This window comes from Odontesthes bonariensis, chromosome 11, assembly GCF_027942865.1.
Source record: "Odontesthes bonariensis isolate fOdoBon6 chromosome 11, fOdoBon6.hap1, whole genome shotgun sequence".
In the NCBI taxonomy this organism is placed as follows: Eukaryota; Metazoa; Chordata; class Actinopteri; order Atheriniformes; family Atherinopsidae; genus Odontesthes; species Odontesthes bonariensis.
In genome coordinates this window covers 10,687,033-10,714,749 of record NC_134516.1, presented here as the reverse complement: position 1 = coordinate 10,714,749, position 27,717 = coordinate 10,687,033, and the positions used below count along the sequence as shown (strand labels likewise).

At 46.6% G+C, this 27,717-nt stretch overlaps 1 protein-coding gene across 6 annotated transcripts in view; it reads left to right on the top strand.

The window, feature by feature from the left end:
* LOC142391613 (nck-associated protein 5-like) overlaps nt 1–27,717 on the top strand; it is a 156,230-nt gene that overhangs the window by 67,167 nt on the left and 61,346 nt on the right. For 5 of the 6 annotated variants that reach the window (XM_075477478.1, XM_075477477.1, XM_075477481.1 and 2 more), the window contains one exon: nt 22,044–22,107. In XM_075477478.1, coding sequence (XP_075333593.1) covers nt 22,044–22,107 — 64 coding nt within the window. Of the gene's footprint in view, nt 1–6,289; nt 6,680–22,043; nt 22,108–27,717 lie in introns of those variants that run through there. The other variant, XM_075477483.1, reaches the window with a different exon arrangement.

Genomic DNA, 27,717 nt, shown 5'->3' with positions numbered 1-27,717 from the left:
CCGCCACCCCCCATTCAGCTCAGGGCTCACCGCAAAAACATCCTCTCATCCCTAAGAGGAAACAGGAAGGGGTGAAAATGCGTGACGGGCACAACATACATAAGTGTCACGTAAGTGGGTATCCTGTGTGGCTCGGATGTGCGGTGGCTCAGAGCTCAAAACATTGCAGAGTGAGACGAAACGCAGACATAAAGCCCACATTTGAGCAAATGTAGCAGTTCACGAGGAAACTACGGGACGCAAAACAGCGCAACGGCGAAAAGACAACATGATAGCAAACCAGTGTTTTTCAGAAAGTTCAAAAAAGTTTCTTAAAAGTTTTCTAAAATATTTGATCTGGGTTTTTTTTATGTGCGTGTAAATATAGCGGCGTCCTTGTAAACATTTGCGGTTTTGTCTTTGCGTTTACTAAAATGTTTGTTGTCGTTGACGCGGCATGTTTCGAGTCGTTTGTTTGTTTGTTTTTTTCCCTGAATCGTTGTCCTGTTTGCTATTTTGTCAAAAGCTGCGTTTTCTGTATTTGTTCGTGTGTTTTCTCAGGTGTTTTGTGAGGTGTTTTCTCAATGTGTTGCCCTTACCTGTCGTGTTTACTTGGGAAATGCTGCATTTTCCGTTTTGTCAGGTTTTTTGTTTTTTTTTGCGTCTTTTGTCGTTGTCTTCCTAAATGTTGTGTGTTCTGTTTTGTTGCGTCTTCTTAAAGGTTACATTTCGATAATGTTTTTCTTTTTTGTTTGTTTGTTTGAAATGTTTTCCCTTTTTTCGTTGCCTTGACTGAAATATTCTGTTTTTGGCGTGTTTTCCGTCAGCGGGCCTCGATAACGAGGTCCGATAATGAAGTAAATCTGGTGTTTCCGGCAAATGACTCGGATGCACAACTGGAACTTTCATTCATGTGTGCTGCAAACATTCCTCCCCAATCGCCCCCACTCTGTTAACCGTAATCGCTCCAGGAATTACATTTTGAAGATTTCTGTCAGTTTAATTAAAGATTAAGTCCATCAGCGTTAATCCTGCTTTTTTTCCAGCCCCGATGACTTGAAGCATTTCCTGAAATCCAGGCAGAGGAGGGCAAAGTCTCCCCGGACCACCATCATCCTGCGCGTCGTTCCGCCCCCATCGCCCCTGCTTAATGAATCATGACCGAAGTGCATTATCGTTTTCATTGTACTACACACTTCATCTTGCCACAAAGAAGTTAGATGACACACATTCCAGACGCACACTAACACACATACTCGCAGTCTCTTGAGAGGTTCTTGCAGCCATCATGTGATTTGCATCAGTCTGGATGTTTGCAGTTTTCTCGGGGAAGGCTTGTGTTGGGTAAACAAACACGCTGCCTCTCCACAGTTTGGCATTTCCTTTTCTTGTCTTGATGCAGAAAGCCCCCCCCCGTCCTCTCTCCTCCTCTCCCCTCCCTCCCCTAAAAAAAAAAGTAGTGTTGCTATGTTGACAGCAAAAATATCTCCTACGTGGACCGAAACCACCCATGCTACCTCTGATGTGTTTCCAGATAATGCTACACCCCTTACTTTTATATCAGACAATAAATAGCTGTTCTGAGAAGCATGTCTGAGCTTAATCTTCTTTAGGGTGCAAGAGAAAGGGGAAGTTTTTCTCCCCCACCCCCATGCTCCTGTGTGATTAATGTCTGACTCGGAACACACACCTCGACTGAGGAATCGACTGGTGTGGTAATGAGCTCAAGTGACGTGTGCTGGCCTCCCCGGCCTCCTCTGGTCACTCATCTGTAATCAAGCTGCGGGAGATTAATGTCACGGAGGGAGAGTACGGCTGATGTCTGGAGCCCTGTTTGCTACTTCTATGCACACAGTGTAAACTCGTCAGGGACCCGTACTCTGCCGCACTTCAGATCCGTTGGCTGGTTTGGAAGCATTGCGCGAGATTAAACTACCCCAAACCAGAGATGGGGACTCAAGTCGACTCGAGTTGCTGTTTTGATGACTTGTGACTTGACAAAAAATAAAATACTTGAGACTTGACTCGGACTTGGAAGTTAAAGACTCGGCACTTGACTTGATTTGAGACACGATGACTTGAATGACTTGAGTGTTAAGCATAACTTGGAACTTTGTTTGTCATTTGAAGATCCATTCTGACCAGTAAGTGTTTGTCAAATGAGCTAATATTATCCTGTTAGCCTAGTTGGTAGCTAATGTTAGCTTGATATGATACGGGGTGGACAGGTTGGACACATTGGCCAATGATGTTTACTGACAGTTACTTATATCTTGTCTTTTCACTTTATTAAGATCAGATTCTGCAGGTAAAATTGCAATAATAAGGTGACTCGACTTTGACTTGACTTGACCTGTTACAGGACTTGACTTGACTTGCCCAAGAAAAAATTACTTGGGACTTGAAAGCTAAGACTTGAGACTTACTTGTCAGTTGAGCTAGTGACGCCCGTATTTAGCTTTATTAGAAAGGAAGCCTAACCTTAAAGGGATGGACAGGTGTCTTACATTTTCAGCCCAGCTAATTTTGTGATGTGCTATATAATTCCCACGTACATATCCGCTGAATTGGAATTTTTCATACTTCAGTGCAGTATCTAAATACTGGCTTTACCGCTTCATCACATATCACTGCACCCATTAGCATCCCTGTAACCCAGGCTGCCGACACTCATACGTCTCCTTTTGGGTGTGTACGAACACACACACTCCTCCCAAACCACAACCAGCACCCCTTTACCATGGACCACCCTGCACCCCATTACAAATCCATATTGACCAGCTTCTGTCCCCGCACCGTCACCTCTCCTTCCCTGCACCCCCTCCTCCTTCCTCCTTGTGGAATGCCTGCCCTGTGTGTGTGTGTGTGTGTGTGTGTGTGTGTGTGTGTGTGTGGGGGACAGTGGTGGAGCCAGGCTGGCTGTGTGTTTCCAAACAGTGGAATCTGTCACTGACACCCCTGGCAGTGCAATAAGCAGCGCCTTAATGAGCTCAGCAGATCACTCGGCACAAATGGTGACGCACGCATCCCCTACACACACACACACATGTGTGTATATATATATATATATATATATATATATATATATATATATATATATATATATATATATACACCGCACAGGCCTTTTAGTGTCGCATGAAAGCGCAGATCCGTTCTTTGCGTGTTGTAAACACGCGCACATGCTCCTCCGCACGCTCCGGGGGCGTTCGTTGTGGATTCGACACGGCAGGAAAAAAAAAAAACGAAAGCTACACAAAACACACCAGCAAGCGTCGGAGCGCAAAAAAAAACAAGAGCCCACTCTTGATCAAATTAGAATGGAAGACCGGCTTCAATATTTCTTGTTTACGGTGCATTTGTATGCGTTAGTGCTGACTCATTTGTAACCCCCATTTGTCTTTTTTACTCAAACGGGACAATGGTTTCTAATTGGTGACCACCTGCTCTTAAAATCAAATCACTGCTCGCTCAATATTCAGATCTCCAACCACGAGACAGCTGAGCGTATATATGACAAACGCGATTACCCCTCTGCGTGTCATTTTGGGGGCATATTCGCAATAATCAGGCACCGTAAATCTTTCCGAGTTCTTTTTTACGATGACAAATGGGAATGAGGCTGCCAGCATTTCAAAGACGTCTGATAACAGGAACGTGACGGGGCCTGTCAGTGTTTTTTTTTTGTTTGTTTTTCTCGGTTGTTTTTTTCTGTTTCTTTGCTTCACAGCCGGAGACATCATCTCAACTCACTGCGAGTTTACCTTCTCTTATCTTTAACTTTCCCACCTTTTGCAACCCCTCCCTCCCTCCCTCGCTCACGGCTCTCCTTTTTTGGTCGCCCACGAACTAATCTTCTCACATGGTTGGTGTCATTGTTCATTTAGGACATTAGTGACAGTGAATGTGGGCCAAAGTGGCAGTGATGGCCCCGGCTCCAAGTCAGAACCCCCCACCCGCCCCCTCCTTTAATCGAGCGCTCCTGTCACCGAGACCCTTTTAATTCCCCCTTTCACCCGCACAGTGCCCGCCCCCCTCTCTCACTCCGGTCCTATTGGGGAGCAGACAATAGAGAATCCAACCCCCTTCTTTCCCTTCTTTGCCTGCTTCCCTGCCTCTTCACCCCCGCCTCCTCCCCTTCTCATGTCCCTCGGTCCTTGATCGCGTCCTGCCTGGTTAAAGCTGCGGGCTCCAGGCTGCAGTTTGTCACAGCCATTCAGCTGAGACTGATTGTGATTGCAGCAGATGGGCTGGAGCTGCCTGCCATAGGAAGAACCAAGCACTTCTCCCTTTTCTTTTCCAGCGTGTTTCTCTTCTGTGGCCCTTCGCTCTCTTGATCTCAGCCTCCTCCTCGGCTGTCCCCGTCTGTCCCCTGTTGTCAGCGGCTTCTCTTTGTCTTGTCCACTTGTCCCTTTTCTTGCTCCGCGTCTGAGTTTCGGGGAAGTTTCTTTTTCTCGTGACAGGCAAATGCCCCTCAGATTGGCACCGGTTCTCTCGTTTGCGTGTTTGTTCACCTGTCTGAGCAAAACTTGTCCAAAAAAAAAAACAACTGAGCGCCATTTTGCAGGAGCTTAGCCCAGGGTGTAGCCTATAAACCTCAGAGGTTTAAAGTTTTTTTTTTTTCGTATTTCAGAATGTTAAGGCAGGGCAGCCTTTGCAAAAAATGGATCTTTCTCCGGAATTCATAAATCCAACCAGCTGAATGTGGCAAATCAGGACATATGTTCTCAAACTTAAAAATCAAACAGAAAACCTCAAACCTATACGTATATTTTTTTTGGACAGTAAGGCAACCTCGAAGTTTTGAAGGGGATGGAACACAAGCCAGATTTCAGCCGGTAGAAGGTGGTTACGTCTTCTGGGTTGTAGGTGATGCTAATTCTAGCTGCTTCCATTGCAGTTTGTTGGCTTCGATCCCTAAAAAAAAAAAAAAAAAGGTCTTTCAGGGAGTTACAACACTTAAATGTTGCATGTTAGTTGAATATGGGAATATAATCACCTCTGTCAATTTCCGTGCGTGTGAAATAAGCCAGAAAATATATATATATATATATATATATATATATATATATATTTTTTTTACCCCTTGTCCTGCCCAGCATTATGGCAGCAGAATTGTAATCTGAATACCGTTTATGCCAAACACATTTTCTATGCCAAGGGAAGCTTTATGAATGTAAAGCTCCCCTTGATGCCCATCAACTCCTTATTTATTTATTTATTTTTGTTACAATACTGAACATGTGATAGAGAGAGAGGGAGAGCGAAGAAGGGAAAAAAAAGAACAGAAATATGAAGAGACAAACATAGAAAACAATAAAAAATCAGACAACCAGCTGCTACACCTGTAAAAACAAAACTGAAGACAATCCACAGCTTTTGTGGGGAATCCGGCCTTAGAAGCACCAGGAGCACCTGTAAGCAGAGAAGCAGAGAACATACACACAAACAAACAAACAAACAAACAAAAAAGCACAAGCAGCAGCAATCACATATAATACAACTGTGGATACAGATGACCTTAAACCACAGGACAACACGACAACTGCTTAGCGAGCATGCTACTGGGCTAATGAATGTGTGTGTGTGCGTGAGTATGTGTGTGTGTGCATGAACATGCAATACACATAGATGGTCCCACATAATAACCATGCTTAGATATCAGTGTATAGTGCCACAATCCCCAGCAATCAGAAGCAGAAAAATATTTGGCAGAATATTGATGCTCAGAATATTGATGTGCAACGTTTTAAATGTGGCTGAAACCTTTTTGTAAAAATGGATGTAGTCCCTCTACCTGTCTTTGTTCTCTTTATCTCTTCGGTTATCCCGATCGGTCCTTTTTTGTCACCCTTTCTTCTACTTTTCCTCCTCCTGAAAGAGCCCACTTAGTGGACCATCACAAGCCGGCTGCTGCTTGCCTCTTCACGTCCCCTTATTGGAGCTAACACACACACACACACACACACACACACACATACACGCACACACACGCACCTCAACACTGCTGTCAAACCCCCCCACCACCAAAAAAAACTCCTCCTCCTCTGTGAAAAACCCCCACCCCAAACTCACTTCTCCTCCCCTGAGGAAAGAGCCACCTTCAGAGGGGCAGCAGAGCAGCAGCCGCCTCTCCGAACACATGTTAAACGTCCTGTGAGCCGGGGGGGGGGGGGGGGAGAGGAGGAGCAGCTCACAGGCGTATAGACAGAGCGAGCGAGAAAGAGATAGAGGCAGAGACAGGCTGAGGAGAGAAATATTCCGAGGAAAGATAAAGCCGGGAGGCTGGATGGGCGGGTTGGAGGGGGGCGGCACAGAAACGCTGCGTATAGAGGAGCCTCGGAGTGCGTGTGTCGGTGAGAGAAAGCGCAGCAGAGGGAGCGTGTGCATGTTAGTGTGAGGAAGAGGAGAGCGGAGGAAAGCAGTGCCCGCAGAGGCAGTGCGTGTTGCCAGGTTTTAGAGAGAGGACAGAAGCAGAAAGGGGGGGCAGAAGGTTTTTTTTTTTTTTTTTTTAAGAGCTTGAGGGAACACAGGGAAGGGGACGGAGAGGCAGTGCAGAGCCGGCAGTGCTGCGCTGTGGATGTAAACTTTTATCATCTGCGGGATCGGTGGGCAGCAGCTGCGGAGCAGGAGGGAAGCGGTGCTGGTGGATTACCATGCGTGTCCTCTGAATGCACCAGGATGCTGCCTCTCCATCAGGGTAAGAAGCGGATGGGCATCATCGGCACACAGGGCATGAGAGAAAAAAAATTGCTTATTTATCGCGCTTCAGCTGGATCCGACCGTCACGTTGATTGACCCCGCGCTGTTAGCTGGGGTGTGTAACGTGCTCTGTCAGAAATATTTCACGCAGCGGCGTTTTTGCATGTTCACGGAATTGATTACGATTAGCATTTGCGGGAGGGGGGGGGGGGGTCGCGTGTCCTGTTGCTAGTGGCAACAGCGTGTGGCCAGACTAAACTACTTTTTCTGACTAATAACAAACAGGAGACGGATTTTTTTTTCCCCGGCTTTTTATTATTGTATAGGACAGTGAAGAGAGACAGGAAGAGGGGGGGCAGAGAAAGGGGGAATAACACGCAGTAAATGGCCGTCTGATGCGGGATTCGAATCTGTGTGCAGCTGCACGAGGCCTCTGTACATGCGGCGTCTGCTGTACCCACTATGCCACAGACCTCCCCAGGAGATGGACCTTTTTAGCGAAAGAATAAAGTCATTGCGGGACGGCATTCACTGCAGGGTTGCACGTTTCCCTTCCCTTTGCTTCCTTTCTGTCCTTCCCCCCTCCCCCTGTGTCTCTGAAGCAGATTAGGATTTTTCAATCTGTCCCACTAATCCAACTCCGAAAATGACCGGCTCTGGACTGGGTGCGAATGCTGCCAAATGGTTGGGTATATGGATTATGGTGGGGTGGCCTATCTGTTATGGTCAGCTTCTTCTTATTAATGTGGCGTGAAGGGTGCAGGCTGTGGTGTTGCTGTTCTTATGTCAACGTCATTGCATTTCAGAGATCTCTGCTCATGGTCAGCTGTATTTACAGTAGGCAGACAAAAGATATGAGGCTTACAACCCATAGAGCAAAAGATGCCAAGTTAAGGACTCGGGACACTGGCTTGATATTTTTGGCTGACTTTGTTATCTCTAAAAACAGAACTGCAAGGGAGTGTAGAAATGAGAGCATGGGAGAGTATGGGAGGTATCATCACTCTCGCTGGTGTTGTCAAAATGCCAGAGAGAAATGCCGTTCTCAGTCTTTCTTTTTTGGAGTCTGAGTTAAGTTTTTTTTTGTTTTTTTTCGCCCTGGGAACTGGTGCTTCCCATCACAAGAGTTAAAAAAAATAAATAAATAAATAGTAACTGCCATAGTGGATGCTTTATGACTAGAAAATGCCAAGCAATCCATGCAAAGGACAACAATTCTTCTTACTGGAGTCGAACATTAGTCGCGTCTCCGTTTAAACGCTGCAATCTTTTCCTAAACCTAACAGAGTGGTTTTGTTCCATTGCTAACGTTGATTTGCACCTAGAATACGTCACTGTAAAAAGATGAATTTATGGTAACAATAGAGATTGGGGGGGGGGGGGAGGAGAGACTTCCACCAATACGCCAAGAAATGTATGTATCCACTCGAGACCTGACACGTGATCAAAGATTAGAATGGCGTGGTCATGGTCATGAACCACCAAATAACACACTCACATGACTGATCAGCATCTTCCCAGATATGATATCTGATATTCCAGATATTCCCAGAGATAACAGTAATTCCTGAAGAACGGCTCTCTCCAATTTCTTCTTGTGGATGTCCGCTACGGTTGTTGTCTTTTCTTTTTTCCTCCTTGAGGTTTGTTTCCTGCTAGGACAACTATTCCACTGAGTTACAACCACTAGCAACATAGCCTTGACCGCCCCCTCCACACTTTTCCTCTCATATTTGGCCCAGGCAACTCAACTTGTTGGTTTCCTCCTTTGCAGTGTTTCCAGTTGCAACCTTTAAACTTTATATTTGGTTATTACAGCCAAGTGTAACGTAGCCTTTATCGCTGCCTAATGTTTTTGCTCCTAGCATACACTAATATGCTTTTTTGCTACTTGTCTGGCTTTTTCACAAGGTATTCAGTAATGTGGCTTCAAAGCCACATTAAAGACTTGAAACTTGCTCCAGAGTCTGGCCGCTGATACCAAATAATCTGCAATCTATTCAAGCATCAGTCGTCTACTGTTGAGACTTTGTGACTCACACCACTGAGGCCTATCTAACCTGGGCAGACTTCCATTGCATTTGTACGAGCAATCCAAGGCTGTGGTTTTAGCCGTTTGGTCTGGTTTCTGTTCGTAAAAGTGTCCAGTTAAAGCCTTTATTTGGAGCATAGCTGCAGGGTGGTGATATCATCCGGCCACCAGGGCAGATGTGTTGGAGCGCTGGGCAGTTGGAGCCTGCTGCCCTTCCGAAACCTACCTGGGGATTACTGCATAAGAGGATTGCCAAGTGGAGGGATTTGATTTTATAGAATTAAAACTGCAGTTCTCTCCATGGCCATGCCACAGGGCTACGTCATATGGGCTGCAGTTAGGCTGGAAAGTCACAAGACAGACAAGTTTGCTTCATGTTTCAGTGGAGCAATAGATGTTAGCCAAAGCTTGCATTTTGTTGTATTGTACTTGCTATGACACAATGCTGAAGTTGGCTTCTGATTCAGCGGGACAGGCAGGAAAGGGGCACTTCACTGCTTTATTGGTATTGGTACACAACCTTAGACTAGGTCCCGTCCACAAACAAGGGTTTCGCAAATCACAAAGAGAGTCTATACTGGAATGGTCGAGTTCGGATTTGAACAGTCGAGTTCGGATTTGAACAGTCGTGACGGCGTGGCCTTCAAACCGGACCAGGTCGAAGGCAGTTAAGGCATTGAAATGGTCCTTTTCTGCCTCATCCCCACAGCTGCCGAGCTGGAAGCCAACTTCAGCGTTTGGGGACGTTTGACGGGACCGATTGAAGTGAAGAGGAAATTACATCGACCGGAGTTGGGTTCCATCCCGTAACAAGCGAGAACTGTTGCCCGTGTGTTTTCTGTCGGACTTGAATGTTGCTGCATTTTGAGTAATGTTGCTTTCTTTGGTCTTTCCCCGGTGTGCTTTGCTAACCCTCGTAACCTTTGCCTTGACCCATTATGGGCAAATTTCAATGCAGGAGAACTTTATAACAAGTTAGTGTATTAAAAAGGTACCAAATGAATGTCGAAACGCAGTATTTTCCTAAACTTTAGTAGTTTTGGAGCAGTTTGTTTACGGCCCAAGCCAGACTAGAGGTAGGCGGCGTACAATTAAAAACAATGTTTAATCCCGGTCTTTGCAAAGTAGAAGCGTACAATGGCTAAGAGTGAGAGTGGGCCCAAGTTGTGTGTGACCCGTGTAAATTTGCCGTAGAGAGACGGATGTGAAAAGTTCATCCATTTAAAAAAAAAAGAGAAGTTTGATTGTCCTCCAAAAAAACAGCCTGGAATAGAACCCAAATTAACACTACCCCTGCACATCATGTGTGCCATTGTCCTTTTCTTCCACCCCTCCGACTCTTGTCCGTCAACTCTGCCTCTCACTCCTCCACATCCGATTTTTCCAAACTTCTTCCACCTCCCTCTCTGTCCCCTCCCTGTATGTGGCGCTCTGTATTTGGTGACCCTCGGCTAGCGTTTTGGGTCCAGGTCAAACAGAATTACTGAGGAATGCACCCTTGTTCAATGGCCGGGCCCAGCGGGCCTCAGCATGGGAGCACTTCCCCTTCATTGACAGCCAGAGGACTTTCATTTTGGAGAAGGGATGGGGGGCGCACTCCTTCCAGACAACTTTCTCACTATAATTCCCACTGTCTCTGCAGTCCTTTATCGGCTCTGCGGAGCCGCAAGCCAGTTTAATGATGTGTACGTGTGAGGCACATCTCAGCATCTCGTCAGTGTCTGCAGGCCATCCCAAGCTCAATTAAGGGTGCTGTTGGATGCATTCCTCTTTCTCAGCCTGCTCTGCATTTATCTTCCACCGACAAAACTGCACGTGGAAACTCAGAAAGTTCCGCAGAGCTCTCCGGGGCTGGCGTGGGCCTGTTTTTTTTTTTTTTTTGCAAACGAAGCAACTGAAGGGTGGGTGGGAGGGAAAAAGAGCTTGATAAAGAGCTCTTTTTTTTTCTTCCTTCTTTTCATTTCTAACAGCAAATGTTAACAAGGTGGAAAAAAAAGTAGGAAAACTGGGCAATCAGATGGCTTTTTCTCAATGTCTCCTGTTGGCTGAATTTAGAGTAATGTCACTCAGGGAAGATATAAAGTTTAATGGTCTGACACAATTTATAACTAATAAAAGGCTTTTATTTGCTAACTATCAATGGCTTACTGCATGTACTGGCTGTTTTGCCCGGAGACAAGGCATCGCCCAGACACCCTCGCTGACTGTTAAGTGATGTCATTAGAGCTGGAGCATTTTTTTTTTTGTGGTTTCTAAACAGATGAACTCACTCCATGGGAGTTCACTAAGGTGCGAATGCCCGTTTTTCTAGTCAGAGCTGCCATAAAATATTATCTCTTCTTTCAATGTGGGCGTCTTGGCTCGCGGACGCAAACTTTTGTCTTCCCCTTTGTGAAAGCCTTTATTGACTCGTCTCATGGTGTTTCAGCTCTTGGAAGGATTGATATCCCCGAATTGTTTTTTTTTTAGGTCACAGCCCCGCATGCCAGCAGTTTACAAGATAATATGGTGTTGCCCTTGTTTACCACACGTAGACTTCCAGCTGACACACTTTAGCGTTTGTGTGGACTTTTTCTAGATCAAAGCAGTCGTTTCTGAGCATTGCCTCTGTGTTGGGGGGGGGGGGGGTCAGCATTTTGGGGGTTGTACGGGTGCGGGGAATGTCAACGAGCCTCACCTCGCCTCTATTCTTGGCAGTAAATCACCGGGTAATAGTTGGAGAAACACGGAGGACCGCGTCTTGTGGCTGGAGGTGTTGGCGCAGCTGGAAGGGAAATGGATAGAGAAGCTCACCTTTGAGCTTGTAAAACCCTTTTCCAAACACCTCTCTTGTTATCTTTAAGTTCTCCTCGGCCTTTTGGTGACAGTCTATGCCGGGAGTGAATTATACAACGAGCACAACTGCTCAATTAATGGCATGCCAGAGAGCCAGAACTCCACTGAAAGAACCGAAAGAAGAGAGGATTACCGACTTTATCTGCATTGCTGTCAATATGTGCCCATCAGCAAAGCAGAATCGTTTAACATTTTCTGTCAAAAGGGTAGGAAGACAAATCTAAATGAAGTGATTGAACTTCGATGATGAACTCCGGAGAGGGAACCGTTTGCTGCAGAGATGCGGGATAGCTCCGTTTATGGCGCCATGACTTTTGCAGCAGCTGCTCGCTCATAGAAAAACTCGAATACAAGCACCCAGGGGTGGGCGGCCAATAGAGATTTCAGGCCTTCGGCTCGAGGGCTTCTGTTTACGCACCTTTGTCTGTATTGTGTGTGTGACGCGGCCATTTGTCTGCTTCTGTAAAGAGCTTCTGTTTGCCCCCTTCTCTGAAAACGTTGACGGCAGTTGTAAAGTTCTCCAGCCTTTTTTTGCATCGTCTGCATGAGTCAGCAGAACCAGTATTACAGTACAGTAGTAAATGTGCAGGCTGTCAAGGGCGTGAAATGCCCGACAATTGGGGGGGGGGGGGGGGGGGCACATCACTCATGGCACATGGAGGCTGCCAGGTTAGCGTTTTATTTCATGAAACTGTAAAGGAAAGTTTTTTTGTGTTGTAGTCGATGCAGGACGTAGGGAAACGATTGAGTGTTTTTTACGAACAACTGAGTGGAAAAACTTTAGGTGTCCCGGAGCCTTGCGGGTTTTGTTCAGAAAGCAATGTATATATATATATATATATATATATATTTTTTACAAAGAAATGGAATCCATTGGAAGTGGTTTGAAATGGGATTTCAGTTGGATTTCTGTAGGTTCAGTGTCCTGGGGTCATGTTCTTGAGTGAGGGTAGAACGGAGCGTCTGTTGTGGATCTTGTACCGGTCTGAGCCAAAGGTTGAAGGCGTTGATTTACCAGGTGATCTAAGTTTCAACCCTTGTACAACAAGTACAAGTGGCCAAAATGGGGTGAGGAGCTCCGGCATCCGGAAGGCTTGGGAACACCTCTCTGCTCAGACTGTTGCCTCCGTGAAAAGACACGGAGGTGCCACGAAGTTGACAATCACTGGCGGCGCCGGCTCCAAAACATCACAGGCTCCTCTTATCTTGCGAAAACCCCTGAGTCAATAAAGGTTTCCCACAGGTCATTATTGTGCCATTAGCTTAATTCACTTCTTATGATCAGTGTGCTGATGGCCATTTTCAAAATGGTTCCATAATTAAATACGCATTAGACCTGAATGAGAGGCATTTTTTGTCCAATTAGGCGACAAGCGTTCCCCCTCCAGCCCCACCTTCTTGTCCAAATATGGTCTAAATCTTAGGAATGGAACGTATGCCATTGTAGGTGTTCCTGTGAAGATAACTTTACTTGATGGAAAGCCAGCAAACTAGTTGTTTCCTTTCTGTAGTTGTCACTTCATGAAAGGTGTGTAGGAGAGACATTCCCACTCGTTCAGCTCATTTAATCTGGCTGCTCCCTTTAAGCATGGCGTCTTGGCTCGGGTTCAAACATTTCTGTTTGCCCCTCGGACACGCCTCGGCGTCGCTCCGTATGAAACCATTTCGCTTCGAGCGTGCAGCTGCATTTCTGCACAGATCTGCAGCGATGTGAACATCTACTGTATCTTGGCAGAAGTGCGCCGGCTGGTTTTATGTTTGCCTCTTCCGAATGCAGGTAGACTCCTAAATCACGAGATAATTGCAGTCCGGCGTGAAGCGTGCTTTACTTAAAGTCAATTACGTGTCATTGTGTGTGACGCGAGCTAGACGGCGATCACTGGGGGGAAATCTGAGCAAATGCAAGATTGCTACCTGTTGAAATTGTGAGTGCGTGGCTGGGAGTTGCTTGTTTTGAGCGAGTTTTCTCGTCCCTTTTTTTGGGGGGTGAGGCGGCAGCTTCATCTTTTCATCAACATATCTTCCCTCTTCGTATCTGCGTAAGGTCCCACAGCAGTGCTGCTCTTCAGCTCACACTCATCTCTCTTTTATGATTTGGACATTAAAGATTCAAAGTTGTGTGTGTGTGCATGTCTCTGCATACACTCGCGGATGTGTTTGTACATGTGTGTTCATCCATGTGTTTAAGATCGCCCCCCCCCCCCCGGCCCAGTGAGCCACGCTGGTGAGTAAACCGTCACGACAGACTGGCTGGCGGACGGGCAGGAGGGGCGGGTGCTGCGGCCATTTTTAAAGCACATCTGCTCGTCCGCAATGTTTCGTTTCGTCTGGACAGGAATGCGTCTGTGGCGTGGAAACAATTGAGGTCAGGCCCTGCTCGGAGAGCAAGAAAACATTTAGGGAGACAGACAGTCAGGCAGGGGTAATCCACGCTCGGCGGCTGCATTCCACTGAGCTCAGGAGGAGTCTCAGAGGATTCCTCATGTCGGATTTTTGCAGCTTCAGATGTTTGAGGCAGCATTTTATCTGACTTTGACCTACTAAGCGCCGCGTTTCTCTTTCTGCACGGGCAAGAAGAATTTTTATTTTTTTTCTCACGGGCTTGTGATTGCGTCCATCAATCTCGAGCTTCTGTCACTGCAGACTGTAAAGAAAAACCACAACAAAGCTCCGCGGCGCTTTTATGTTGTAATGAGCCCATGCAGCGCTGAGAATACAGCGAGCTAGATGTTATCGAGCATAAACAACTCAAAGCGCTCCACATGCTGTTGACTTTGGACAAACCCTGTGAATCGTGATCATCTCAGCTTGTATAACTTCATGGCGGTGCACACATACCCAAACACAACTTCTGAGATAGAGAATGAGGACGACCCACATTTTTTATTTTTTAGCGGATTAGTTCCGTAATCTATGTGCTCGTCAGCGTGATCAGAAATGCTTCAAATTGTGCGTGCAAACTCTACTTTTTGTGGATAGGAAAGCAAAGCCTCTCCTTCAAAGCACGAAGACAAAAAAGCATGTCAGTGATTACTAGTGCTCCTTCTCATAAAGGGAAAACAGTGTTTTGCCACATGGCAGCCTGAGGAGGCTTGTGTTCTTTGTGTGCACACAGCAGAACCTCATCACATTTCACCTCGTCAATAATTGATGCTCTGTCGTGGTGAGGTAAGGCTCACTGTGCCTGGCTGGCTGGTTGGCTGGCTGGCTGGCTGGGTGGCTGGCTGGGTGGCTGGGTGGACGGTGATTGGGTGTGTGAGGTGCTGACATGTGGCTCCTGTTTAGCTGCTAACCTTCTGTTGCAGACGGGGTCCGCGGCAGGAAACGGGGGGCCAGGCACCAGCTGCGGGTGACTCGGCAGTAGCTGGCGCAGGTCAGGCCGCTGTTTGGCACCCACGGTGGCTTTTTTTCCGCCAATTAATTGGACCTTGCCTAGAGTGCCGGGGCAAATTGAACGCTCACAGATGTGCGAAGCCCCATCACCTCAGACGCCTGAACCAGACCAGAGTCTTCACAGCGAGTCAATTTTTGTTGCCATCTCGGCGTTGAACTGGATTCAACTCTTTCAGTGGCGGACGAAAGCGTTCAGGACAGAATGGAAAATAAAGTTTCCACAGGATGACAAACTCATTTTCACCTCATCTTGGCTGCGACCCTGGTAGTTGTAACTCTTGTTTTTTCCTGTCAGGCTGAGTTGGATGTGAAAACTTATCAAACGGCCCGCTGAGCTCATTGTCCCACACTGAGGGCTGGGGAGGGTGGGGGGGAGTTTTGGATCAGTGCAGAGGGTTACATAACACAGCTGCAGGAGTATTAAGGATAGGGATGACCATCCCAGAGACGGACCCAAAATGTAGCCTCGGAACAGGATGCCCGATGTGGGCCATGGGGATTGCGTGCGTATCAGGGCTCTTAACCCAGCAGGAGTGCAGACCCTAATACATAAATGCATGGCAGCTCTGCTCTCATATAAACATTTATGCATCCCTTCTGGCCACTCTGTAAATTCGTGGCTCAGAACAATTGAGGTATTTAGCTGCCTCTAAGCTGCAATGACATGACGGCATCAGTCTTTTATACATCAGCATGTGTGAATTCGTAGCAGTCTGATAGAGAATGTTATGATTAATCTTGTAACGTCTATGTGAGCAGAAGGGAGATCAAGCACTCTTGATAGTAATATGGCGCGCAGAGGAAAGCAAAATGCAGGAGACAGCTCCTTTTTCCCTCTTTGATTATGTGCTTAACAACAAACGGTGTACAATGAACCGAAGCACCTGCATGGAAAAGCCGTGATAACTGCCCCGAAAAACACTGCTAAACGTCTGTCTTACCCACAAAGCGGTTCAAAGCGCACGGTGGGGGGGGCCCGGCGTGTCAGCTCAAGTCGGCAAAACGCTCTTGCTGTGATTGATCCTTCCTCTGCCCTGACAGGTCGTGTCTTTGCATGCCGCAAAGCATTGCGTTGCCTCGACGTGAGCTGCGGGGAAGAGCAAAAGGGAAGGGTTTACACAGTGTCAGAGCGGGGAAGAGTGAGCCGAGGAAAACGGGGATCGGTCTGCTGTGAAAGCATCGAGGCGGGCGTTGTGTTCACTCAGTGCTGTCTGGTGGGTCTTATCTCAAAGAAAGGGATGTTTTTTTTTTTTCGTGCTGTGGGAATCGTGCTAAAAAAAAGGAGGGTGCGCGGTGTCAGTTAAGCTGAAAGCACACAAGTATTATAAACAGTGCTATTTATCTACCTTGATTGCACCAGTGTGAGTTGCCCTGTTTTAGTTGGGATGTCTGCCATCTCTTGAGTATTATGGAAATGGGATTAAACTCGGGTTGTGGTGCTCAAAGCGCTTGAAGAATACGATAAACCATGAGCCTGTTACTCAAGAAGGTCTACAGACTTTGGTTTGCGAAGGGACTATTTTGTTAATTTCCTTCAATTCTAAATTAGTCAAATTCATACATAGTGAGCCAATTAAAAAAAATAAGTAGCCGAGCTAAGGAAACCAACAGATTGCACCGAAATCCTGAGCGTGCACAAGTCGACCGTGGAGAGGTAAAACTCCCTTTTACCGGGAAGAAACCTCCATCAGAACCAGACTCAGGGACGCTGGCCATCTCTCCTCCACCAGCTGGGGTTTAAGAGGACAGGAAAGAGGGGACAACAAACACTGTAACGGCAGGCCAGGGATACCTTCTGAGAAAGAGAAACACAAGTTAATGACAACAATGAGGTCATATAGGTACACAGAGAAAAAAAAAGAGAACAGAGCGAGGAAAGGTGTATCACGGGAGGTCCCCCACAGCAATCTAGGCCTATAGCAGCATATCTATGGGATGTTTCAGGGTCAGATAGTAGCATAATGGTTCGATGGACATTATGGTTTTCTTACGTTTCTGTTGCCAACAGCTCTTAACTTCCACCTTACTCTGTGTCTTCGCACCCATTTTTTTAACAAACACGGCAGCTCAGTCTTTTAGGACACCGTTCTTGTTTGCCCGATGGCGAAGGCAAACGAGCCTTTACGCACGTTTCCCTTTGCTTCGCGATAGGGTTGGCGGTTTTAATCGGGTGGTAGGAAAACAGAGAACTCGTCCTGTTCTGTTTTAGCTTTAGCGAAGCAGGATATCTGTATGGCCGAGATATATCCAAAAACTCTGCCAACTAATAGAAGGCAGGTGTAGAAAACTTTATCTTTATCTAGATTTATCTTTGACTGTAAATTTTACATTTTACGTTTAAATTTGAGGTGTTATTACAACTTTTTTTAACACTGTAGTTTTACAATGCGTCAGGAAACTATCATTATCTGTACAGTTTAACTCCAATTCCAAGCGTGAACTCGCACATAACCTAAGTACTTTGTATAAAAAAAAAAAAAAGGAGAAAAAAAACTATTATTTGTAAATATTAGCTTAAATTGTCGGTTTTAACGCTTAGAAAGCAGCCATTATCTGCTCTCCCTTCAATTGATCTCATACAAAACCTCTTAAGCACTCCGGTTATCCATCCATTTTACCATAAGTGCTCAGTTTGAACTTGTATATTTCAAATGTAAATGATGTAACTGAGAAAGCTACAACTATGTGAGTATTTTACCATAGATTATCTGTTTGAACTCATATCTTGCCAAAGTATCTCAAGTCAAGAACGCGTCAACAAAACTACTGTCGTTTGTCTGTGCCATGTCCGTGATCCACACCACTGTTATCCGTCCATCTCACCTTGAATTTAAGGTGCAAACTCAGATTTGACCAAGAAAACTGCATTTATCTCTACGCTTTATCTCAAATTCTCACCTCGAATTTAGGATCTAACCCTAATGAAGAAAAACCACGTGTCCCGCGTGCATCCTGTTTCAAAATGAACTCAAATAAGACCTTTGGTTTAACATCTGTATCCTAGCTTAACCTTGACCTGGTTTCCACGTGACAGCAAATGGTCTCCGTGCATCTGTGCGTCGCTGCACGGCCACAGCGAACCCTACCGTGCAGGCTGAAGGAGGAGAAAAAGCGGTTGTCGGATTTTGCGGGGGGGGCTTGTCAGCTTCTTTTGGCCCGCTCCAGTGAAGCTCGGCGGGATTCCCTCCTCTGGTGAGGCCTCGATCAGGTGATTCCACTGGAGGTCCACGGCCACGCCGTTCGTGACTGGCTGCTGGAATTTATGCAGCCATGCTTCCTAATTGGGGGGGGGTGGGTAAAAAAAACTGAGATGTATGAATGTACACGTGGTCAACAGTTAGCCTGGGCTCTCATTTCATGCTTGGATGTTCAGGTAGCGGAGTGTCAAACACATATGTGTGCATGCGTGCTCATTTTTCCAGAAGTTTCGACCACAAACTTTAAGAAAACATCAGATGCAGGAAAGTCAGATGTTGTAAAAAAAAAAACTTAAAAAAACAGCCACATTTATTTGAAAAAGAGGCGACCTGTCGTACTTCCTGCGCAGTGGAGGGTTATATGGTTTCGGTATGTACGGGTTTGGATACACGAAACTAGCTAATGCGTTTCGGGCCAATGTTGTTGTAACTGTTTAAATCCATGTCCATACCAACCCAAATAAAGCCCACGTTATAATAAACTAAAATTATCCTCGAAAATGAGGCGTTCAGGGACTCTGTGCCCTTGCTCCAACCCCCACCCCCCCACCCCCCCACCCCCATCTCGGATGACATTTATGAGAACATGTGTTTTTTAGAGGGAAATGAAAATATCACAGTTCATGCACAAAGACCCACCACACTAATACGCTGGAACACGCCAAATTACAGCCCTCTACAATGGAGATGGCTCGAGATAAACCCCTTGACATGACCGGCTTCGAGTTGCGCCGTCTTGACTGTTTTGTGGCCGGTTTACACAGCTGGTAAAAGTCTAAAGCGTGATTGATAGGCCAACGGGTTGCGGATGGATCGGGATCGAAATACACACGACAAGTTTAGAGGCGGAATATGTGATTACATCCATAAACGTACGTGGAACACGGCGGATTAGAGCGTGCGCTCGCGCGCTCAAAGATCCTTCCTCACCAGCAACAATTGGATGTCACCAGTAAGCATTTTGCAGCCCCGAATACTGTTTTGACTACCGCTGGTGCCAATTACTATAATTATGTTTAACACTGGAAGTTAAATTGCTCTATATTTGGCGATGATTTTCTCCGGGCGCAGTTGGCTCATGCTCCGTTGCTCCTGGAACATGCCTGATCATAAGTGGCCTGAAACTTAACCCCTTGCAGGGCCGACGCTCAGCCATAACACAGACTGGAGGAATGCCAGGCGAGAGTCCCGTTTAACAAAACAATATCTGCTGTGAGAAGTTCCAGGTCTCTCCTTCCTCCCCCTACCCCCCACCCACCCGCCCACCCCTTCTCCTCAGAGTAGCGTAATGCTCTCAACAGTAATGTTGTAATAAAAAGAAACGCATTGTGTAACTAGAACATGGGCGCATGACTCAGGTGTGGAGCGTGCGCTCTGACACGCTTTGACACACGCAGCTTTGTGCGTTTTATGAACCGTTTTCCCACCGCGTCGCTTTGACAGCTTCGCACACAGACACACACACGAAGGCATCGCAAAACACGCACAGGAGTGCAAAAGTGCCCACACAACATATCAAGCGGAGAATTCTCTGTAATCATGGCAGGGACTACAACGGCTGCTAGGACAATACTTAAAGGCAAGGCAAGGCAAGTTTATTTGTACAGCACAATTCAACTACAGGGCGATTCAAAGTGCTTTACAGATACGTTAAAACAGTAGAAATAAAAAGCATGATTTAAGTTTGAAACAAAAAAGAAAGAAATAAGAACAATAGATAGAATCAGAGAAAATCAGTAGTTAAAATGTGATTAAGTTTGGAAACTCAAGCTTCAGATTTGGAGCTTTATTCAAATGCAGCTGAAAGTAGGTGCGTCTTCAACCTGGACTTCAACCTAAACTGTGGAAAACACCCAAACCCCCTGAAACTGAAAGAGTGGATAAACATTATGATGAAGACAGCTTCATATGAACTTATGCTCAACAGGTTGAACAATACAAACAAGACCAAGGCACCAGTCTGGGACCTGTTCTGGGCTTACATCACATTGCCTGATGAGCCTACAGTATGAATACCTCCCTCTGATTGTATCCTGTATCCAGCACTATAATCTATTGTATGGATATGCTCTCCAGCTATCAATATGTCCTCTTTATGAACGGTATCGTTCACACTGTACTTTTATTTGATTTTGGTTTTGCTGTGACACTGATACTACATGTAATGCATATGATAAGAAATGTCTCACAATGTAAAAGGCTGTACTGTCAAACACCAAAGACAAAGAAATACAAACTTGAATTACAAAAAAAAAAAAAGTGCCCACACACACACACACACACGACTCGACTCGACTTCCTCCCGGATTCGTCACGGCAGCGATGTGTGTTTCACAATCGGCGTGCCAGGCTCGGCTTGTTTGGTGTGATTTAGTCTGGTCCCATTAGAGGGAATTGCGGCGGTGGGAATGGCCTCCAACACCAAAAAGAGTTTGTCTGCAGCACATTTTTCAGTCCAGACGTTGGACTCGTCTGTCAGCCGCGCCTCCCCAGCTGTCTCTTAATCACTGTGGTGTCCCCCCCCCCCCCCGCCTCCCCCGACAGGTAAGTCGTATCAGAAACAATAATGCCCTCTTGTCAAAAGAGGCGTGAAGACATTAGTCATGAGCTATTTCTGGGGGGTTTGGTGTGTCTGATCTGCTGGAGAAATGTGAACAATGTGAAGGTGACTGCGATTACTCGATGCCTTCTTAGGTCGCACGAGGGCTTTCTTGTGGAGACGTGTCAAAAAACTGGTGCCGTGACAGAAAACGCGCACCCCCTCAGGTTTTGTCTCGCGTGCAAAAGATGGAACGGACGGAATAAACCGACCCACCTCTCGAATGCCAGACACAATGCTCGTAGTTTCACCAGTTAGAATGAGGCGCATGTGAGTAAGTGTTACAGTTCCAAGGGTTGCATTTGGTTGTTTCTCCTCACAGAACTGCGCGCGTCTGCTTTTTCAAAGCTGTGAGGGAGCTGTTGAATTCTCGTGGGTTTAATCGTTCTATACTTTTGGTCGGAAAAAAACGCGAGGATCATACCTGCCAACTTTCAGAACATGCACCGTGGACACGTAACACAGAAATGTAAAGACACACCACAGTATATTTACAGTGTTTAATATCAGAATGAATTGCTCTTCGACTTTAACACATGCTGCACTGCCAGAGGAGGTGTTTTAATCCTCAGTTCCCCAGTTCTACCCCCCCCCCCCAGAAATATGGATTAATGGATCCAGAGTGACAGGCTTGTCTTGGAGCAGTGCTTTGGTTGTTGTGGTCCCTCTGGAGGGGCTCTAAAGCAAGGTTCTCCACTATTCGTGCTAGTGTGCCAAGATTTATCCCATTAAAGTCTGGAATGCCCTCACGTGGGAAACGGATTGGACGTGCACAGTCAATTTCTTTGTTCCTCCTTGTTCATGTGTGCCTGTTTGTGTGTGAGGGACGGGGAAAGGGGGGGGGGGTTTGTTATGAGTGTGTGTGTGTGTGTGTAAAAGTCTGGCGCGAGGATGCCCTGCTTTTTGTTTCCTCTGAGCTATTTTCGTCTTGACAGAACTGCAAGCTCTGTTTTGCACAGTTAGCGGACGACCTCATCTCCTCTGTGTATGTGTCTGTGTGTGTGTGTGTGTGTGTGTGTGTGTGTGTGTGTGTGTGTGTGTGTGTGCATGCGTGCGTCTGCTGATTTGCTTGCAGGCTCGGTGAGTTTCTGCTCGGTAGAAGACGAAGAAAAAATGGAAGAGAAAGGTGTCTTGTTTCTCACACGCAGAGCCTATATCAGATATGGAGCAGAAACTTTATTTACTTGCTCCCTGATTTGGGGCTAAAGCGTCCATCAGCGCCTCGTTTTTTTAAATTTATTTTTGGCTCAGACTTGGATCACACGCTGACTCACCCTCATTTTCTCTTTCTCTGCCGTTTGTTTAGGGAAAAGCTGGCTGTGGCTCGCCTGCAGAGGGAAGTCGCTCGGAGTAAGAGTGAAGGAACAATGGTAAAGTAGAGTTTCTCCTCCCTATGTTTCTCTGCAAAGTTGAAAAATCCAATGTGCGCACCCCCACACACACACACACACACACTACCAAGCTCTCCAAATTAGCTGTCTTAGCTAAAGTAAAGTTCAAGTGACGCACCTGAAGAAGAAAACCCTGGAGTAATGAATGGAGTTACAGCTAAACAACAGAGATGAATGTTAAACTGCAATCGATTGAAACGAATTCTAAGATCAGAAAATATCTGGAAAAATAAGAGATTAAATCCAGGCATCGTGGATGAAAGATAATTGTTGTTGTTTTTTTTTACCATATTTGCACTCTGTGTCAGCCTTGGCTTGAATCAATTTCACTTTGTCACTTAACCTGCGGGGAAAGTGCTGATGTTGTGCTTTCAGTACTTTCAAAGAAAAACCCAGAGAAAGCAGACAATGGGGGGTTCAGGAGGTGGTGATAAGCACTTCTCTCTTCCCCTGCGCCCACGTTCTTGTCCGACGGGGGGGGGGCAGGTCAGAAAGTGCAGAGCCGAGCCATGCGATGAGGCATTGGCCTTGGCTGATCGCAGGCCTCCGAGTCCATGCTCCAACCGAGGGCGCAGCTGTTCAACTGCACCCGGGTGACGCCTCTGATTCTCTTTATGGCAGCGGGCCCTCCAGCAACAGCACACAGGGGTTCATAAAAAAAACCCAAGGTTTTTTCACACTGCTTTGTGGTCGATTCTCTATCGATCCTCGGAGGGAAAACGCTCGTCTGCTCTTCGCGTTGCAGAGGTCAAAGTTGGATGCTGGTGAATCCGGTGTATCGCTCCGAGGCGCTCACAACCAGCAGATTCCTGCTGTCACCGAGGCTTCTACCAGAGATAATGCATTCGTTAAGTTTACATCATGGCCGAAACGGTTCTATTCGTGTGGGTTCCACTTACCGTGTCATATTTTAAAGGTGCACTTTGTGAATGCAAACGCCGACTGTAAATGTGGTTTTGACTCATTTGGCGCGAGATAAGTGCAGATGGACACGAGTTGCCGTGCCGTTGCCACGCCGACATCTCCCGAGCAAAAAATCAAATCAAATCAAATTTATTTGTATAGCACATTTCATGTACAAAACAGTTCAAAGTGCTTCACATAAAATAAAAGCATTGCAGCAGGGAGTGGAAGAAGCATTAAAAATACATAAAAGAATATAAAGAGAAACAAATAAAGTAATTTAAATTAATTTAAAAACAAGCAACAGTCCAGATAAGTTAAAAGATATCGTGCAGATTTCATGCATAGACACATGAGAAAAGAAATGTTTTTAACCTGGATTTAAAAATGTCTCCATTTGGTGAAAGTTTAATCTCCACTGGCAGTTTGTTCCACTTGTTTGCAGCATAACAGCTAAAAGCTGCTTCTCCATGTTTAGTCTGGACTCTGGACTGAACCAGCTGACCTGAGTCCTTGGATCTAAGAGCTCTGCTGGGTTTATATTCTCTGAACATATCACAGATGTATTTTGGGCCTAAACCTTTCTGGGATTTGTAAACCATCAGCAGGCTTTTAAAATCTATTCTGTGACTGACTGGAAGCCAGTGTAAAGATTTTAAAGCTGCTGTGATGTGTTCAGATCTCTTAGTCCGGGTTAAAACTCCAGCAGCAGCGTTCTGAATGAGCTGCAGATGTTTAATGCTCTTTTTGGTAAGTCCAGTTACAAGAGCGTTACAGTGATGGAGTCAACTGGAGATGAATGTATGGATGAGTTTCTCCTGGTTCATTTGGGAGAGGAAACCTTTAATTCTGTTGGTGTGTCTGAGATGGTAAAAAACGAGAGGAAGTCAACAATCCTCTCTGACCTCTGAGTGACTTCGGTCACCCCAGTCATGCGCGTCTAACAAGAAGCTTCAGCACTGATGGGCGGTCCCATGAAATCCCAGGGAAACGTGGTCACGGATGGTCGTGACGCTTTATCTTCACAAAGCATCGGCGAGTCTGGTCTAAGCGGAGGAGAGCTCAGGTGATGTTTACTTGTTGCTGGTTGAATTAAACACATTTCAGCAGCTCAACAGTCTTTTTTTGTTTGGCTGTTCAGTGTAGCTAGAGAATCCACAATCTCATGGTCTTGCTGTGCAGCCGACAGACCATAGGCTGCTGACGGCACTCCCAGAACAACACTCGTGTTCCCTTGTTCGGGAGTAGATGGAACGTTGCGACTCGCACCGGGTTGTAACGATCTTTGCAGATGCCGGTTCTGGCTTTCTGTGTTGTTGTAGTGTTTAAGAGCCCCAGCACGGACCGCGAGAGGAAGCCGGAGACGGATCAGTAACCCAAACACGGGACTCTCTTTTGAAACCAACCTCGACACTTCTGTTTTTCACTTCCTTTTTTCAATTTTTTTTTTATTTTCCACACTTCCGTCGCCCCACAGCTGCACTGCTTTGTTGCGTACTAAAGGTTCCCTGCTGAGAGGGCAGCAAAAAAACATCACGGGTTAGGCTTTAAAAGCCACAATTAGGTGGAGTTTATTGCGTGAAGCAATGTCGACCTGTCCCGCGGCTGTTTTGCCAGCCAGCTCAGTGAAGCCTGCACATATAAGGAGGGGATTTCATTTTTTTTAGGGGGTGACGATCCTCTGCGTTCAAAAGCAACACATTGGAGGCCCTGATCGCGTGTTGTGACGTTTCAAGCTGGAAGTGAGAGTGAGTCGGTTTTGCCAAAAAAACCCAAAAAAAACAAGAACTTCTCCACTCGAGACGGCTACGTATGCCACTTCACGTGACAATTAAGCCGCATTCGCACTGTAGGAACCTTTGGCAGTTCCTAGAACCTTTTCAGGAACGTGGCCGTTTTTTCCCACATTCGCACATACAGGAACTCGGGACCACGGCCCTCAGTTCCTATAACCATTTCAGCTCCTTCTCCTCAGCTGGGTCTGTTCTGGGTTCTATAGGAACACATCTGACGGAGGTGTGTGGTGGTTGGTAGCTCTGCCCCTTGTCATGTTGTCACGGCTGAAATGTTTCCTCATACGACACAGACACAACCGGCGCGTGTTTAATAAGTTAAACTTACACGTCGTCTCCTTTGTCTGCGGCGCTCTGCTCTCCTTTCTTCATGAAACGAAGAAGTATGGCCTGCGCTCGATCCTGACTCTCTCTGTGAGCTCTACCAGCATCCATGTTAGACGCCCGATGTGATCGTCCATGATTAATATCACCATCATGCAGACCATCAACACGGTGGCCTCCCCGCTCTCCATATTAGCTTCTTTGTGGTGTTTTTTTCTTCTCTCCTTACCTTTAACCTTTGTTTTGTTTTGTTTTGTTTTGTTGTTGAATGTGGCGCTAAAGTAACACGTCGCTGTCGCAGACGGCTGCGTCGCATCAGTCCCGACTCATGTGCGAATGCAGACTGAAACGATTCCGCTGGGGAAGGACAGTTATCAGAACGAGATTCGAGGAGGACCGTTCTTAGAACTGCGTTCTTAGAATGGCTCTGTCCGAATGCAGCTTTAGACATTTATTTTAAGAACGGCTATCCTCTGTTCACCACTGGGCCCTAACTGCTTTGCAAATAATTCCACTCAAACGCTTCTGCACGTGGAGGGAGCTCCGTGCTCACTCTTTCGTTCCCTCCCCTTTTTCCCGTTTTTTTTTCACCTCAGGGTGACACCTGTGTCTGCGTCGGCGCCTCCTCCTGTAATGCCGTCCTTTTGCATCCTTTGACCTCGACGTACAGCCCAGGAAAAACAAATCCTTCGCCACGCCGCCAAGACTCTTCTGAAGACTTGCTCGAGTGGATGACATGCTAATTATGACTTGTGAGGGGTATGTGAATGGCTGTCTGCACATCCACGGGGCTGAGAGAGGGATGAGTTATCTGTGCCAGACAGGAGGAGGGCGAGGAGGGGGGTGGAGGAAGAAAGGGAGGAGGGGGATATCACTAAGCTCCATTTGAAATTGGGATTATCCTCCGTTGGACTCCCCTCGCACTCTCTCTGGCATTCCTGGGAGGTTTCAGAGCTCAGGCGCAGCTCTTCAACACAAATGAAAAAGAGACGGCTGCACCGAGGAGATAATTGTCAAAAGCGCTGCCGGTGTGAAGTGGAAACTGCAAACCAGGCACATCCCGTGCCCAGAAGAAGACCCCCACAATCCAAAACGCCCCCTTCTATGCCCACTGTTTCACCCAAACCCCCTCATCTTCCACCAACAGAGACAGATCAAAACGACACAGACTTTTGATTGGGAGCTACCCCTCCTTTGTGTCTGCTGCTTCTCTGTTGCCTGCCTTGAACATACCTCTCTACATCCATTAGTGTTTCTGTGTGCAACGTGATCAGAGGGACGCGCGTCGCTGCGCTGCGCTGGGTGTTTCTGCTGAGTAGCTCCTCGGGGACACGTTAGGCAGCACCATTACCAGCTCATTGTGCAGGAAAAGAATGCAAGAGGTGCTTTTACGATTGTGCACACAGTCGTAAAGCTGGGGCCTCCCCCCCCCCCACGCGATTCTGCAGCCGTCAGTGCAAATGAAACAGTATTAACAGCACAGTTTACTGAGGAGCGTGCGTTTTAATTGGGTCTCCCGGTGTTTAACGCGATGGCTGCTGGCAGTGTCGAAGCATAACTCCGCTGTTATGGATCATTTGGGGGAATCACACAAAATCTTTGGAGATAATTTGCTGGGCAATCAGTAATTAGGCTCACACTATTTCACCACAAATACGGCCACACAAGACGCGCCGCTGCTATATCTTGAAAAGCGGCAGGATTTCCCTTTCGGGTGTTTGAGAAAAGCGCAGGTTTTGTTCCCGTGTTTCCAACAAGCTCTGCTCTGTCGGTCTCGAGTCAAACCGTCCATTCGCAGCCATGTCGTCGCTGTAGGTTTTTCCTCTGGAATTCTTCACACCCCGAACCCAGGGGCGTGGTGGTGCAGGGCAGGGCCGCTTTCTGTCTCCCGCTCGCCTTTTGATGCCACTCAGAAGTGCAATCTAAGTCCATCAGGGGCAGGATGCAGAGTTTCCTGAGTCTGCATGCCGGCTCGTAAAGGCAGTGCCGCCTGCTCCTGCAGGGAGGAGGGGGGCCGGGCCCTCCATTGAGAGGGCATTTTAAGATTACCACCACTGGAAACGGCTGTCTAAACAACATGTGAAAATAAACGATCTGGCTTTGAGACAAAAAAAAAAGGGGGCTTATTTTTCTCCGGGTCTCTTTGATAAGCGCACCGACGGGGTCGTTCCCCTGGACGCTGGGACTGATGGCGGTGTTTGATTCCGTCATGGTTGAGCGGTGCGTGCACATTGGAAGATTAAGGAATTGTTTTCGCTGCGACTCAGCGTAATCACGTAAAAACTCGCTTCGTTTTGGAAATCAGACTCTTCTGGGAGATTTCATGTAGAAAATTGAGTCAAGATAAGAAAGGGAGCTGTTACATTTTTATTTATTTTTTAATATGAAGTGGGGGGCAGAGCATGGGAAAACACGCCCTGGAGCCAAGATGGAAATGAGCTTTTTCTCTGCATCAAAGCAGATTTTTTTTTTTTTGTCCCAGCTAATTTGAATAGGTGGCGTCGGATCAGGATTTTCAGGCTCGATATCAGTATTGGAAGAGAAAATCGACGACGAGATGACTCGAAAG